General features: G+C 47.1%; 1 protein-coding gene across 1 annotated transcript in view; it reads right to left on the reverse strand.

Moving 5' to 3' along the window:
- The window catches only part of GPAT4 (glycerol-3-phosphate acyltransferase 4), a 31,382-nt gene that overhangs the window by 5,797 nt on the left and 8,123 nt on the right, over positions 1-17,462 (reverse strand). The window contains exons 2-6 of the mRNA XM_082230244.1: positions 9,743-10,509; positions 7,319-7,388; positions 6,940-7,237; positions 6,496-6,570; positions 5,248-5,337 (exon numbers count right to left, since the gene is read on the reverse strand). Coding sequence (XP_082086370.1) covers positions 5,248-5,337; positions 6,496-6,570; positions 6,940-7,237; positions 7,319-7,388; positions 9,743-9,907 — 698 coding nt within the window. The 5' untranslated portion in view covers positions 9,908-10,509. The remainder of the gene's footprint in view (positions 1-5,247; positions 5,338-6,495; positions 6,571-6,939; positions 7,238-7,318; positions 7,389-9,742; positions 10,510-17,462) is intronic.

The following is a 17,462-nucleotide window of genomic DNA, read 5'->3' on the forward strand; positions in this document are numbered from 1 at the left end:
AGGCCTTGGTTGCCCCTGTATCAGGGGAGTACAGCTCTGTTACTATGACTCAATCTCTCACTGGCTTTTGAGACCACTGACCACGGTATTCCCCTGAGACTGACTCTGTGCAATGGGCACAGGGGTTCTATTCCTCCCCATGAGAGGAGCACTTTAAGAGTGTTCATTCCCTGGCACCTGTGCTAGGGGGTTCCACAGAGCACTATTTTGTAGCCAATGCTATTTAACCTCTATGTGAAACCACTGGGAGCGGTCCTTAGGTGTTTCGGAGCACAGTGCCATTAGCACACGGAGGACATGCAGCCCTAGTTCTCCATAGCATCAGAATCAGGAGAAGCTGTGCAAGCTCTAGGCAAGCGTCTTTAAAAGCAGAGCAGGAGGAACCTGGGAAGTGTTGGGACAGCATCTTTGCTTATGAACACAGCTTATGAATGATTAGCTGTTTTCCCTGTGTAAAGGTCAGAGGGGGCAGGGTTTCTGTTGAGGCAGGGGATTAGCTGTGGGAGGAGCTTATCAGAGTTTGCAGGGCATCAGTTGAAGAAGGAGCAAAAAGCGGCGCGCGCAGTTAGATCCATCTTTTAGATTTAGGGGAGCTAGTCTCAAACGTTTGTTGGGGGAGATCTAGGTGTTTTTTTGTGTGGGGGAAGTTATTTGTCCTATCTTCAAGCTTTTTATGACGGAGGACCTCTGTAGCCAAGCCCAACGACACGATCTCAAGATGGAAGGGGAGGGAACAGCTGCAGTCGCCTGCGATTCCTGCGCAATGTTTGCCATCTTGCCAAAGGTTGCAGGCAGCTTTACCTGCAGCAATTGCATGTTGATTGCCCTCTTAAAAGACAAAGTCCAGCAACTGGAGGAACGTGTAGCTACGCTCCAAAGAATTAGAGAGCTGGAGCTCTTCTTGGAAGCAACAGAGCACACCGTCTCCACCAAGGAGGAGACAGGGGACTCCCCTGAGAAGGAGTCTAGTTCACCAACACAGGAGCCAGATATATGGAGAAACGTGACTCAAAGAAGTAGGAGGTCCAGGGTTCACTCTGATTGCTTAGAAATACACAATCGCTTTGAGGTCCTCTCCCCTAGCATGGAAGACGAAGAGCAGACTCCATTTGAGGATCTCTCCCTCATTTCTGTCGATCAGGTAAATGAAGACGAGCAGCAAAGTCAGTCCTCAGGGAATGTGCAGGCGACCTTGGAATGGACAGCTCATGGAAGAACCCCGACCAAACCCAAGAGGAGGCGTGTAGTGGTGATAGGGGATTCCCTACTGAGGGGAACAGAAGCAGTGATCTGTGGGCCTGACAAGATGTCTCGGGAAGTGTGCTGTCTCCCCGGGGCTAAGATCCAAGATGTAACTGAACGACTGCAAGGAATCATAAAACCCACTGACAAATACCCCTTCCTCTTGGTTCATGTGGGAACCAATGACACTGCAAACAATAGCCTCCAGAAGATCAAAAGAGACTACGAGGCTCTCGGCAGGAAATTGAAGCAACTAAATGCACAAATTGTCATCTCATCTGTCCTCCCAGTTGAACGACGTGGCCCAGGGAGAGAGGGGAAAATAGTGGAAGTGAACAGCTGGCTTCGCAAATGGTGTAAACAGGAACGGTTTGGATTCTTAGATCACGGACTGCAGTTTCTTGAAGATGGACTTCTGGCAAGTGATGGGCTGCACCTCACAACGGTTGGGAGAAATGTTTTTGCCAAAAATCTCAGAAACCTCATCAGGAGGGCTTTAAACTGACTAATGTGGGGGAGGGAGACAGTGCTCCTGAAGGTAGGAGTCTATCAATTAATGAAGATGATCATCCAAATGTCATAGACCAAATGGAGCAAACAGCACGCAGACCTAGTGGTGGAAGGAAAAAATCCTTAAATAAGAGACACGGGGGAATGATTAATGGACTTCAATGTCTGTACACTAATGCGCAAAGCATGGGAAATAAACAAGATGAGCTTGAGCTCTTGGTACAGCAAACTAAATATGACATAATAGGCATCACTGAAACCTGGTGGGATAAGTCCCACGATTGGAATGTAATAATGGGGGGATACAATCTATTTCAGAGAAACAGACCAGACAAGAAAGGAGGAGGAGTGGCGTTATATGTCAGGGATGTGTATACCTGTGAAGAGATCCAAGATTTAGATCCTCAAAGCCAAAGTGAGAGCATTTGGGTCAAAATTAAGGGAGAGAAGAATAACAGAGACCTCATTGTGGGAGTTTACTATAGATCCCCAAGCCAAACGGAGGACATAGATGATGCCTTCCTGGAACAGATGGCCAAGCATGCAAAAGGAAGGGAGATAGTAGTAATGGGGGACTTCAATTACCCGGATATTTGTTGGACGTCAAACTCAGCCAAGAGCATAAGGTCAAACAGATTCCTCACTGGCCTTGCAGACAACTTCATTGTCCAGAAAGTGGGAGAAGCAACAAGAGGAACAGCCATTTTAGATCTGGTCCTAACCAATGTTGATGAGCTGGTTAGTGGGGTAGAAGTGGAAGGATCATTAGGCGCGAGTGATCATGCTCTTCTGAAGTTTACTATACAGCGGAAAGGAGCAGCCAAGCATACTAGGACTCAATTTCTTGACTTTAAGAAAGCCGACTTCATAAAACTTAGGGAAGTGCTGGGTGAGATCCCATGGACAACAATACTAAAAGGAAAGGGAGTTCATGATGGCTGGGAGTTTGTTAAGAGGGAGATACTAAAAGCACAACGTCAGGCAATACCAATGAGACGGAAACATGGAAGGTGCCTAAAGAAGCCAGGGTGGCTATCTAAAGAACTTTTAACTGAATTAAGATTAAAAAAGGATGTGTACAAAAAATGGAAAAGGGGGGAAACCACCAAAGAGGAATTCAAACAAATAGCCAGCACGTGTAGACACAAAGTCAGAAAAGCTAAAGCACAGAATGAACTCAGGCTTGCTAGAGAGGTTAAAAGCAACAAAAAAGGCTTTTATGGGTATGTTCGTAGCAAAAGGAAGAACAAAGAAACAATGGGGTCACTCAGAGGAGAAGATGGTGAAATGCAAACAGGGGACACAGAAAGGGCTGAACTACTCAATGCCTTCTTTGCCTCAGTCTTCTCCGATAAAGAAAACAATGCCCGACCTGAAGAATTTGGAGCAAATGATTCAGCAGAGGAAACACAGCCCAGAATAACTAAGGAGATAGTACAAGAATATTTGGCTAGTTTAGATGTATTCAAGTCTCCAGGGCCAGATGAACTGCATCCAAGAGTATTAAAAGAACTGGCAGATGTGATCTCAGAACCACTGGCAGTCATCTTTGAGAATTCCTGGAGAACAGGCGAAGTCCCGGCAGACTGGAGGAGGGCAAATGTTGTCCCTATTTTCAAAAAGGGGAAAAGAGAGGACCCAAATAATTACCGCCCAGTCAGTCTGACATCAATAGCAGGGAAGATTCTGGAGTAGATCATTAAGCAAACAGTCTGTGAGCACCTAGAAAGGAATGCTGTGATCACCAATAGTCAGCATGGATTTCTGAAAAATAAGTCATGTCAGACTAACCTGATCTTGTTTTTTGACAGAATTACAAGCCTGGTAGATGAAGGGAACGCAGTGGATGTAGCCTACCTTGATTTCAGCAAGGCATTTGACAAGGTGCCCCATGATATTCTTGTAAAGAAGCTGATAAAATGCGGTCTTGACTATGCTACCACTCAGTGGATTTGTAACTGGCTGACTGACCGAACCCAAAGGGTGCTCATCAATGGTTCCTCTTCATCCTGGAGAAGAGTGACTAGTGGGGTGCCACAGGGTTCTGTCTTGGGCCCGGTCTTACTCAACATCTTTATCAACGACTTGGATGATGGACTCAAGGGCATCCTGATCAAATTTGCAGATGACACCAAACTGGGAGGGGTGGCTAACACCCCAGAGGACAGGATCACACTTCAAAACGACCTTGACAGATTAGAGAACTGGGCAAAAACAAACAAGATGAATTTTAACAGGGAGAAATGTAAAGTATTGCACTTGGGCAAAAAAAATGAGAGGCACAAATACAAGATGGGTGACACCTGGCTTGAGAGCAGTACATGTGAAAAGGATCTAGGAGTCTTGGTTGACCACAAACTTGACATGAGCCAACAGTGTGACGCGGCAGCTAAAAAAGCCAATGCAATTCTGGGCTGCATCAATAGGAGTATAGCATCTAGATCAAGGGAAGTAATAGTGCCACTGTATTCTGCTCTGGTCAGACCACACCTGGAGTACTGTGTCCAGTTCTGGGCACCACAATTCAAGAAGGACACTGACAAACTGGAACGTGTCCAGAGGAGGGCAACCAAAATGGTCCAAGGCCTGGAAACGATGCCTTATGAGGAACGGCTAAGGGAGCTGGGCATGTTTAGCCTGGAGAAGAGGAGGTTAAGGGGTGATATGATAGCCATGTTCAAATATATAAAAGGATGTCACATAGAGGAGGGAGAAAGGTTGTTTTCTGCTGCTCCGGAGAAGCGGACACGGAGCAATGGATCCAAACTACAAGAAAGAAGATTCCACCTAAACATTAGGAAGAACTTCCTGACAGTAAGAGCTGTTCGACAGTGGAATTTGCTGCCAAGGAGTGTGGTGGAGTCTCCTTCTTTGGAGGTCTTTAAGCAGAGGCTTGACAACCATATGTCAGGAGTGCTCTGATGGTGTTTCCTGCTTGGCAGGGGGTTGGACTCGATGGCCCTTGTGGTCTCTTCCAACTCTATGATTCTATGATTCTATGAATGGTTGAACCATGTATCCAGTACTTAGAGCGGATACTGAGGCTGTGAGCCAGGACACAGAGAGTCATCAGGCACCATTGCTTTTGACTTTCACATTTCTCTTGAAGACTTTCTAATGTCAACAGGCCTATGCAGTTGCTTTAAATGTCCCTTGAACAGCCAGTGATTTTAATAATAGCTTTGTTTTGCTTCTGCGTGTTTCAGTGTTGCTGTATAGATGTTTTGCTGATGCTTTATTTAAGAAGACATAAGGAGGAGCTGTAAAGGCATTGATCGTACCCTCTGACTATTGGGATTCTTGTTCAACCACCTTCCTGGCTTCTCACATTATCAGGCATTCTTTTTGCAGCCATAAGATCTAAAAACTTGTTCTCTCCTCTTTCTGTTTTTTTAAAATGAAAGCCACAGAAATGCAGCCAAGACACAGGCCCCCGTCAACATTCCCCCTTTTCTGGGCATGTGTACTACAACCTCCCTCCCACCCCCTCCATACCGGTGGTGGTAGGTGATGATAGCTGTGAGAGCTCGCACACAGATCCGGTAGCACATCAGATGAACGTGCCTGCTCAGGAACTCTTTGCACCTAAAGGGCAAACACCTGATTAAATTGAAAGTTGTTGTTGTGGCTATTCATTCATTCTCCACCCTTTTCCCTAATAGGTACTCAGAGTAGCTTGCAGATAAAATAGGAACAGCTAGAAAAAAGAAAATAACAACAACTACTGTATAAACCGTAAAAGAATGCTTAATATTAAATATTAAAACTATGTGCATATGTTTATTTTAAAAATCTATTAAAAACACACTATCACAACGGCTATAGCATAGAGTAACCATCTATGTCTAGGTGCCCCTGCTTTCCTCAAAATAGCACTTACAAACCTAAAGAAAAGAGGAAGACACACATCTCCAAATGGCCACATACCAGGCAACCTTTAGCACCTCCCTCTGGAAGCAGCTGGCTTTCAAAATCACCATCCAGATAGGACTACATGAAGGAACAGGTGGCAGCATGGCTTTAAAAGAGAAAACCGCAGCCATCCTTTTCTTCTTCTGATCCGCTGATGAGGAACGACTCCAAATCCAGACAGAAGGATCCTGCCATTTTCCTGGACTGGTGGCTTTGGTCAATGGACCCACTTTTAAGAAAGGGCTGGAGCCTGCCGTGTGAAGCCTGTGCAACAGCAGCCCTGTGGTGGGGGTGCTTCCTCACAAGTTGCTTTTTGCACAAGTTGCACACATGCAAAAAGAGGGAGATCTCAGGGAAGCCCCCTTTGGACTGGTGTGACTCAAGAGGGTTGGGGTGAAAGGCAGAAAGGCTAGCCTTCTGGATATACTGATAAGCTCTGACCTTTTAGTGAGAATGGCATCATCTTAACAGAGTTCTATTTCTCCTTTGCTCTGCCTTTTTTTTAAGATTCTTGCTCAGTTATTCAAATTTTCTTGAGATGCTGAGGGCAATTCCCCCTTCCCACCACCCAAATAGAGAAGAATACAAAAAAAAAAGTCTTGCCCACTTTTGTTCCACGTTTAATTGCCAGAGGGCAAAATGGTGATATGAAGGTTGAATCAACAGAGCCTGACCAGAGAGACAAGAGCAGAAACAGGGAGTCCACATTTAAATCCATTAGTTTTCCTCTGATGTTTGCTCCTTAATCCCAGTACCCGAAGCAAGTTAAGAGTATTTCAGCACCTGTTGCCAGGTGGTGATCTTTGTAGGGGTCCACTATTGAGAACTCACCTTCCGTTGGGCAAATAACCCACCATGGTTGTGCCAGTCACCAAGAGGCTAATGCCAGTGAAAGCCAGAGCTACCCTGCAGGGGGTGGGAGAGAGAGAGAGAGAGAGAGAGAGAGAGAGAGAGAGATGAGAACCCTGAGGAGGCAGGACCACCAACTGCACTGGTACCCCAGCCACTAACATAGTTCCACCATGGGGCAGGCACAACATGAAACACCCCCCCCAAGCTTTCATTCTGGAGCAAGTGGGGAGGTTCTTCCAGATGTTGCTTGGCTACACTCCCATCATCCCCAAGAACTACTCCTGCTGGCAGGAGCAGATGGGCATTGATGTCCAACACTGGCTGGAGGGCCACGGGTTCCCCATCCCTGGACCATAGGGAGCCCCGGTTGCGGTGGGGCCATCACCCAGCTCAGTCTTTCCCCGGAGAGGCCCCAGGCCCTACCTGAGTGGCAGGAGGAAGCAGTAGCGGATCAGGACGCCCAGGCCCCAGAGGACTGTGAGGCGCAGGCTGATGTAGTGGAAATTGTAGTTGGTCCTGCTCAGCAAGTTCCAGGACTGCAGCTCTTCGGCCGAGAAGCGCTTGGTCACCTCATCATCCATGATGGTCTCGATGCCCTTGCGGCAGAAGTAGAAGATGTCAGAGAGTTCAAACTCGGGGGCATCCAGGGCCTTGTTGCTACCACTCCGCCGGATCTCTTTGATCTCCTCCTCCAAGGAAGTGGGCTCCTTTGCAATGATCCCTGCAGCAGACACACAGTGAGGGGAACGAAACCCGCCACACCCCCCTCCTCCCCCAGAGAGACGGCAGCAAGGCCTCTTACCATTCACATAGGGCTTATAAAGCGGGTGCTTCTTCTCTTTGGCCCCACGCTCAATCCTCAGCGTTGCCCACTGCAAGACAACAGAGTGGAAAAAGGAGAATCCTACCAATCACACACAACTGACCTGGAACTCGCTCCTGTGAAATGTGGCAAGAGACACACAGATGGCTTTCAAAACAGCTGGACAAGTTCAGGGAAGAGGATGGGTGGACCAACCACCAGAGTGAACACAGCGGGGGCTGGTCCATTAGGGTGAATGGGGAACTGTCCCACCAACTTCAGTCTGCTTTTAGCCACCCCTGGACCAGCCTGCCTACAACCAAGTCAGCTTCCTCTTCCTCCATCACCACTGCCTCCAGGTTGCCCTTGTGGAACTCGGCAAAGGAGAAGGATGGGGACAAAAGTAGACTGACTTGGCTCTGGCTCCCCCCTACTAGTTGCCTTCCTGCCTTCTGCCCTACAAATGGGCAACAGTCACATCTCCATTTAGTAGTTCACCTCTGAATACCAGATCTTGGAGATAAACAGGGGTGGCCACTGGCTTCATCACTCGTTTGTCAGCTTTCTGGATGCTTGGTTGTCTGTTGTTGGATGAGGAACAGGACAATGGGCCCTCCAGGAAGCTCTCTCTTAGGTGTGCAGGAAAGCAACCCCCAGCAGCCTAAGCTGGTAAGACTGCGAGTGGCTGGGATAGGACCTCGGAAAGCCACTATGAATCAGGGTGGGCAACACCAGGCTAGGAGGAGCAGCGACTTAGAAGAGAATGAACAGGACACAAGGCTGCTTTGCCTAGTGGGGTTTGTTGAGTTCCCTGCTCCGACAAGGGCAGACCTGGCCCCTCATAATAAACAAGCAACCAAAGTGGTCCAAGGCCTGGAAATGATGCCTTATGAGGAACAGCTAAGGGAGCTGGGCATGTTTAGCCTGGAGAAGAGGAGGTTAAGGGGTGATATGATAGCCATGTTCAAATATATAAAAGGATGTCATATAGAGGAGGGAGAAAGGTTCTTTTCTGCTGCTCCAGAGAAGCGGACACGGAGCAATGGATCCAAACTACAAAAAAGAAGATTCCACCTAAACATTAGGAAGAACTTCCTGACAGTAAGAGCTGTTCGACAGTGGAATTTGCTGCCAAGGAGTGTGGTGGAGTCTCCTTCTTTGGAGATCTTTAAGCAGAGGCTTGACAACCATATGTCAGGAGTGCTCTGATGGTGTTTCCTGCTTGGCAGGGGGTTGGACTCGATGGCCCTTGTGGTCTATTCCAACTCTATGATTCTATGATTCTATGAGTCTGCCCAAAGCTTCCTCACTGAAATGAAGAGAAAGCTGCAATAGTGACCCACATGCACTGAGCCGGTGTAAGCCCACAATTAAGCAATTCAGAACAGGGTATGCAATTGGACATGCCACTCTCTTTGAACCCCTCACTTCTAAACATATGTTTAAAAAGACATTTAAGAGCATCTGTTGTGTGCGCCTGTTACCAACTCGGGTGAAATTGAGCTCAAATGATGATGATGTGGTCTACTGCAGAACACTTTGATTTGAAATCACTTTAGAAATAGTAAATGTAATGCTGAAACCAGCTGACAGAAGGGCTGGAGAGAGACAAGAAGAGAAGGAGAGAGGAGAGTGTGCTGGAACCCTCAGCATGTTTCCTAGATGGAGTTAAGGGTATGCCTGTGCCAGCCCAGCACCTAAGAGCCTGGCAGAATTAATGATCAGAAAGAGAACTGGAGCACAAAGGCCCACGGTGTGCCTTTAGGTTCCAGGAGATGTGGACCTCAGGGAAACAAAAAGATTTATGCAGAGCAGAGGCACTTTCATTGACTGCTCTTCTCTCAATTGCTAAACTCAACATGATATATGATTTGCTTACGCGAGCACAGTGGCTCACACAGCTGCCCATCACGAGCAGACTGGGGCGGGGGGGGGGTTCTGCCTCCCAAACCAATCACAGCCCATATAGAAAGTGATCTGGACGGTGTCAGAGGGGAGCTTGTGCCCACTCCTCCTTAGGGAGACCCTTTTGTGCAAGGTGGTCCACAAAGCCCACTCTTAAAACTCTAGAAAAACTGACGGCAGTGCTAACGGGCTCTTTGACCCTGCCCTCTGATCTGGAAACTCTCTCCCCTTGCCGACGCATGGGAAAACTTTGTAGTTACTTATTTAGTAGCACTTTGCACCTGCTCAGGGTCATCTTCGTTGACTCCAACGTCATACATTCCAGGGCTAAGTCTTGGCATTGACAACAGCTGCTAGAGCCAGCCCTAGAGCAAATAAAGCCTTGCCTGAATCTTGATTGCAAAGCCTGCTGCTGTCAAAAAGCTCTGAGTCACCCTGACTGCTGACACATCCCATCCAGTGGAGGGTATTAATTCTTGCTGCCTTCCACTCACAGCAACATCAGGAATTTTGACTCACCTGGAATATCTGCAGCAGGGTTCTCATGTAAAGGCGGCGGATGCCAAAGGAAACTCCAAAAATGGCTGGCACAATGATGAAAACCAAGAGCAGAGTGAAGAGTACGGTCAGGGAAATGCCCAGCAGGTTAACCACCAAGCTATCAAAGGGCAGTAGTAGAAACATGGCGAGCAGCAGGCAAGGCGAGTGTCCTGTGGGATCCTGAGGCAGGCAGAGAGGATGCCTGGGCAGTCAGCCAGTTCTTGTGTCAACCAGTGGCAACTTTGTGTGTGCAGAAGGTCCCTGGCATTTCACAGGTGCCATTTCAAAGTTCACACCCTTCCTCCAACAGTTGTGGGGTGGTGAGGAACCCCCATGATCCAGTCCGGAAACAGGCAACAGAGCAAAGAGAAATGGCAAAGGCTTAAGACTACGAAGGTCACACCAGGAGTGCCACAGCGAAGTGCACCAAGAGCAAGGAGAGATGTGCTCGGCAGCAGTTCCCAGGAAGCTGCGAGGATGAAGCCCCTCTGAGCTGTCAAGGGCATGAAACGCCTCTTTGCCAGGCTGAGGTGAGCTCCTTTTCTTGCCCAGCATTAGGAGGAAAGCCTGGTGGGCTACAGAGCTAGAGCTCTTGCCACTGAGACACAAGGGCCAGCTCCGAATCTCTCATGGAGTCTGTAGCAAATGTCATTCCAAGGGCGTCTGGGATCAAGTCACAACTGGCAGGTGCTTCCTCTTCTTTGGAAGATGCTCTGTGAGACTGCAGCATTCACAGGTCTCAAACACTAGGGGAGGAAAGAGAAAGGGTCAGGCACACCATGCCACTGAAATATCAGAACAGGAGAGGGGAACGCAAGAGTTACCAGTTCCAGGACAGCAGCGAAGGGGAAGCTCAAGTACCTTTCGCTAAAATGACAGCAAGGAGAAAACTTGGGAAGGATCAACTCATCCTGCCAGTCAGATCTGTGTATTGTTGACAAAGTCCACTAAAGCTACTACAGTGGTACGTCTGGTTGCAAATGGGATCCATTCCAGAGGCCTGTTCGCAACATGAAAAGAGTGCAACCCGCAGCGGCGCGTCTGCGCACGTGCGGGTTGTGATCCGCTGCTTCTGCACATGTGTGTGACGTCATTTTGCGCTTCTGCGCATGTGCAAGCGGCGAAACCCAGAAGTAACCTTTCTAGTACTTCCGGGTCGCTGCAGAACGTAACCTGAAAGAACATAAGATGAAGTGGACATAACATGAGGTATGACTGTAGTCCACAAACATTGCTCCCAGCTTGTCTGATTTGTGGTCATAAAAGGAAATGAATAAGACCTAACTATTGGACAACTTCCCTGCCTAGTTGGCTACAGGTGATTCTGACTGGCGGGGGTAACCAAGCAAGAAGCGATTTACAAGGCTAGCACATTAACATGCAACTATTTTCAAAATGAAAGCAGTACTTCCGGGGTCAGCGCCAGCGGCGAATGGCGGAGTTTCTCTAAGCGGAGGAAACGGCTCCGTGAAAACTGGGTCGCCCGCCACGGCGAAGGTGGGGACCCGCTAGAAATCCCAGGTGGAGGAAGCCTGGGAACGTGGGGTTTCGGCAGGGCACCTACTCGCGGGGAATCCCATTTAGGGGCTCCGGAGCAAAGTGGGGTGAGCGGCGCGGTGCTGCGAACTGACTGCTACTTTCACGGAGTGAAGCTGCACAGCCATTGCCAGGGAGCACTGACTTTTTTCTGTGGACATTCGGATTTAAAGTAATTACCTGTGAGTAAAGTGAAGAAATTGGAACCTTAAAAAGTTGAATTAGGCTACGAATGGGGGAGGCGCAAAACAGAAAGTCCGCCTTCCTCTTTTTGTAAATAGTTTGAAGCAAAGAGGTTTAAACTAAAGCCTGAAAGACTGTGTTTGATGTCTAAATTTCCAGTATAAAATAGCGAACCCCCCCCCCTTGGAAGCAGGGGAAAAGGGGGAGGACTTTTGGACATCTGCCTGCAGAAAAAGAGGGAAAAGTTAACTTTTCACCACTCGGAACCTGGAAACAGCAGCCATTAAATCGCTGCATTGTGGAGCTCCGCATTGACTGTGAATAGACTATTTGACTGTCAGTGAGTGAATCATTGTTTCAACTATTTTCTCCTGGTTTAAAAGTTTCAACTATTTCTTTCTGAACTAAAGTTAAGGCTTGATACTAATTACAGTGGTACCCCGCAAGACGAATGCCTCGCTAAACGAAAAACCCACAAGACGAAAGGGTTTTCCGATTTTTAGAGGCTTCGCAAGACGAATTTCCCTATGGGCTTGCTTCGCAAGACGAAAGCCCACAGGGAAATCTCCTGGGACAGCGGGGAAGTGCAGCGCACCTTCTCCTCTGTTCCCAGACCTGTCCTGAAGGCTTGTGGTGGGAGGTCCGGGAACAGAGGAGAAGGCGCGCAGCGCTTCGCCTCTGTTCCCGGGACTTGCGTGGGAGGAGGGTTTTTCCTCCCCACCGCCAACATTCAGAACAGCATTCTGAATGTTGGCGGTGGGGAGGAAAGCCCTCCTCCCACCGCAAGCCTTCAGGACAGGTCCGGGAACAGAGGGGAAGGCGCGCAGCGCTTCTCCTCTGTTCCCGGACCTGTTTTGAAGACTTGCGGTGGGAGGAAGGTTTTCCTCCCCACCGCCAACATTCAGAAGGCTGTTCTGAAGGCTGGCGGTGGGAAGAAAAGCCCTTCTCCCCCGCCAGCCTTCAGAAGAGTTCCCGGAGGGCTGCCTAGGCTGCGGATAGCAGCATGCTGCCCCGCGCAAGGGGCGCTCTTAAGCAGAGCGCCCCTCGCGTGGGGCAGACATTCGCAGCTTGGGGAGCCCTGCAGGAGTTCCCCGCAGGGCTCTCCAAGCTGCAGATAGCAGCCTGCTGCCCCTATCCGCAGCTTGCAGATAGCAGCCTGCTGCCCCTATCCGCAGCTTGCAGAGCCCTGCGGGGAAGTCCTGCAGGGCTCCCCAAGCTGCAGGTGTCTGCCCCAAGCGAGGGGCGCTCTGCTAAAGAGCGCCCCTCGTGTGGGGCAGCAGGCTGCTATCCGCAGCTTGGAGAGCCCTGCGGGGAAGTCCTGCAGGGCACCCCAAGCTGCAGATGTCTGCCTCGCACCGGGCAGCAGGCTGCTATCCGCAGCCTAGGCAGCCCTCCGGGAACTCTTCTGAAGGCTGGCGGCGGGAGAAGGGCTTTTCTTCCCACCGCCAGCCTTCAGAAGGCTGTTCTGAAGGCTGGCGGTGGGGAGAAAAGTCCTTCTCCCCCCGCCAGCCTTCAGAAGAGGTCTGGGGACAGACTGTCCCTGGACCTGGTCTGAAGGCGGTCTCCATAGGAACGCATTAATTGATTTTCAATGCATTCCTATGGGAAACCGTGCTTCGCAAGACGAAAAACTCGCAAGAAGAAAAAACTTGCGGAACGAATTAATTTCGTCTTGCGAGGCACCACTGTATATTGCCGCAACTTGTTATTGTAATTTAAAAGAAAAATATAAAAAGAAAAAGGATACTTTGGACTAATACAAGATAAACAATAACTATTTCCCTCTAGAGGAGGATTTTGAAACTGCTACAAGGAGTGGAATTTTCCAGTTTTAAAGATAAAACTCTGGGACTGTACTGACCTTGAGGGCCTTGAGTGTTATGGCAGATGGGAAAGAAAAAATAGATCCTTTTTTACAAGAAAAGACAACAAGGTCTGGGAGGTATTTTCGGAGAGCTTCTACATCTGGCCCTCCTGCTTCCTCTGCAGCTGCGTCAATGTATACTAAACCAAAAGGAGGAACGCCTTCGGAAGAAGATTGGGCACTTGTTTTGAGTAAAATTAACAATTCCTTGGAACATATGAATAAAAAATTGGACCAAAACTCACAAAAATTGGACCAAAATACACAAAGCATAAAAAGCTTAGAACAAAAGGTTAACTCTAATACAGAAGCTATAGAGACATTAGTTAAGGAGTCTAACTCAACTAGACAGACTGCAGAGGAAGCTAAGGAAAAGATTGTTACTGTTGAAGCGAAGGTAGCACAACTGGAAATAGAGGTCTCAGATGTGTGGAAACAAGTACAAGACCAGAAGCAGATGCTTTCTATGTTTGAGCTCAAGGAGAAACAGACAAATTTGAGAATTTGGGGAGTACCTGAACTAGAAAAAAGACTCTTTGATAGACTATCTTACAGAGGAATTTGCAGCCTATTGGAACCGGGATTTACAAAAAGAGGAGTTTAAAATTGTGAGAGCCTTTAGACTTGGAAGAGGAGGGAAGAAGAACAGAATAAGAGACTGTTTGATTACACTCCGATCCAAAGAAGAGAGGGATAAAATCTTGAGTTGGCATTACAAGGAGGGCTTGGCAATACACCAATTTAGAGTGGAGATATTTAAAGATATCCCCAAATATCTCTTAGATTTGAGATTTAACTTCAGAGATTTGGTTGAACTGTTGAGAAGGAACAAAATCAACTTTCGGTGGGAATTTCCTCAAGGCTTATCCTTTAGTTTTAAAGGAAGGAAAATAAAGATAAGATCAGTAGAAGATAAAACAAAGTTCCTGTATAACCACAAAGAAAACCTACAGAAGGGAATTGGAAAAGAGCCAATAACATTGGAAAGAGGATCACCAGACAGAGGACTGGAGCAAAGAGTACAGGAGAAAGCACCAACAAAAAAAGATACCCTGGACATTTCAGCATTGTCCTTTGGACTGGACCCCCCTGCTAACAAGCCAACGTTACCACCAACAGAAGAGGAGCAAGCTCTGGGGGCAGTTGGGGGAGCACCTAAGTAGCCACAGGATGGCGCTGCAGGCCTTGAGTTGGAATGTGAATGGCCTCAACAGTTTGGAAGAAAGGCGAAGAGTGTTCCATTTATTGAAAAAAGAGCAATTGGACTTGATTTGTCTATAAGAAACGCATGTGACATGGTTACACAGGAAATTATTGAGCAATAAAAATTAGGCCAAGAATTTATCTCATCGGATAAAGTTAAAAAAAGAGGAGTGGTTCTTTATGCAAAGGAGAGCCTATCACCTAAATTTATCTTTAAAGATGAGTAAGGAAGATTTGTAGCAATTGAAATCCAATCACAAGGAGATAAATTTTTGATAATAGGTATTTATGCACCAAATGAAGGGAAATCGGAATTCTTTAAAAAGCTACATGAAATCTTGATGGACTATTTGGATTACAATATGATTCTGATGGGAGATATGAATGGCGTTGTATCCACAAACATGGATAAGGCGCAAAGACAAATAATCACTAAGGATGGAAGACTACCTAAAACTTTTTTTGACATGACTGAAAACATGGACTTAATTGACATTTGGAGAATGAAGAACCCTCTGGGAAGAAAGGGAACTTTCTTCTCTGAGGCTAAAATGACATGGACAAGAATTGACCAAATCTGGGTAACTAGAGGACTGGCTCCAAAGATTAGCAAGGTTGAAATTTGCCCCAAGACCAGCTCTGATCATAATGCTGTGAAGATGGAAATGAAATTAATGCCAACTGGTTCCTTTAGATGGAGGATGAATGACTCTTTGTTTAGGAATGATGAATTTATCAAAAAGGCCCAAAAAACTTTGAGAGATTATTTTGAGATAAACATGAACACTACAGTGGAAAAAAGAGTAATCTGGGATGCAAGTAAAGCTGTCATGAGAGGATTTTTGATACAACAGAACACAATTAAGAAGAGAATGCAAAATGAGAAAAAAGATAAAATTTTGGAAAAAATAAAGGAAGGAGAGAAGAAACTGAGGGCGAAACCAAAGTCTCAGGAGATTTTGAAAGAAATAAAGCTATACCAAGTACAATATATGAAAATGATGAATCAGGAAATAGAATGGAAGATTAAACAGATGAGACAAAAGACATTTGAATCGGCAAATAAGTATGGGGAATTGCTGGCTTGGCAATTGAAAAAAAGACAAAAATTAAATACCATTACGAATCTGGAAGTGGAAGGAAAGAATATACAGAATCCAGTGGAAACCAGAAAGTGCTTCCAGAGGTATTTCAAACAACTATATACACAAGAAAAGCAGAATGAAATGGACATTGATAAATTCCTGAAAATAAATGGACTACAAAAAATTTCCCAAGAAAATAAATTAATGCTGGATTACAAAATAACGGATCAGGAAGTAGAAGGGGCCATTCAGAATATGCAATTAGGTAAATCTCCAGGACCGGATGGACTGACTTCTAGATATTACAGAACTTTGAAAGAATGGTTAATACAACCATTAAAGGAAGTCTGTAATGAAATATTGGAAGGGAAAAGGGCACCTGCTGTCCCCGGACCTGATCTCAAGGCGGGCAGCGGGGAGAAGAGCGCTTCTCCCCGCTGCCTGCCCCACAACCTCCAGGGACAGCTGGGAGACACAGCGCGACTCCCTGCTGTCCCCGGACTTGATCTCAAGGCGGGCGGCGGGGAGAAGAGCGCTTCTCCCCGCTGCCTGCCCCACAAGCGCCTGGGGGGGGATAAATTTTTTTCCCTTTATTTCCCCCCAAAAAACCTTGATGCGTCCTATGGGCCGGTGCGTCCTATGGGGCGAAAAATACGGTAAAAACACTATTACTCTAGCCCAGGTATCTGCCCATCAGCACTTGCAACATCAACTAAGCCTTGAGGCATGATGGAGATGCTACAACTCTCTCTCTATGTGAATTGCTGTATTTTAATATTTTGCTTGAAGCCGCCCAGAGTGGCTGGGAAAACCCATCCAGATGGGCAGGGTATAAATAAATAAATAAAGTGATGCCTCTAGTTATGAAAATTCATTCTGGAGGTCCATTCTTAACCTGAAGCTGTTCTTAACTAGAGGCATGCTTTCGCTAATGGGACCTCTTGCTGCCGCTGGCACACCATTTCCATTCTCATCCTGGGGCAAAGTTCTCAATTCGAGGTAACTCTTCCAGGTTAGTGGAGTTTGTAACCTGAAGTGTTTGTAACTTGAGGTACCACTGTATATAAAACCCCTGACCAACTCTCCCATTTGCCCAGGATCCCACCCTGGCGGAAGCTAAGGACACAGAAGACCCCCGTCCCAGTCAGTTTGAACTGACTGAGTAGCCATTTACACCAAATCCAAAGCCCTGCCAAGGCCACAGACTCTCTTTCCAAAATCTGGAAACAGTCAAACAGTACTTTGCTGCTCACTCAGAATTTTACTCACAGAAGCTGAATAGAAGTCACAGAGGGAGGTGGTGAAGAACCGGAGCTTTAGCCCAGGAGACCAAGGGGTGGTTGCTTTTTTTCTGGTGGGGGCGGAGAAACAGAAACAAGAGGCTCCAGAGAGAAACTCACCTCTGGCTGCCCTCAACTGGAACAGTGTATGATCTTGCATCACCAATGGAACGGAACAGCAGTCAAGAGCATGTACACCCAGCTGGGGTGTGTAATCTTTGCAAAATGTTCCAAGAGATTCCATGGTTCACGCTGGGAATGACGAAATGGCTTCCTCCATGTGGGAAGCAACATATCAGAGTCAAGAGAAATCACTGCCTGAGGGCATCAGCCTGATTCTAAGTAATTAGCAGTGGTATAAAGCCATTTGTATGTTTCCCAAACTGATTGACTAGAAATGTGCACCTGATACAAATAAGCAGGAAAGCTGACTCAAAATTATTTTGACTGAAATATGTTAATCACAACATCATCAGAACGTTGTGGTCCCCAAGACAGAAAGAATCAAGAGTGGGTAAACTTCCAGAGACATCAAGTTTCACTGTCCC

This window comes from Podarcis vaucheri, assembly GCF_965113315.1.
Source record: "Podarcis vaucheri genome assembly, chromosome: 7".
NCBI classification, from domain to species: domain Eukaryota; kingdom Metazoa; phylum Chordata; class Lepidosauria; order Squamata; family Lacertidae; genus Podarcis; species Podarcis vaucheri.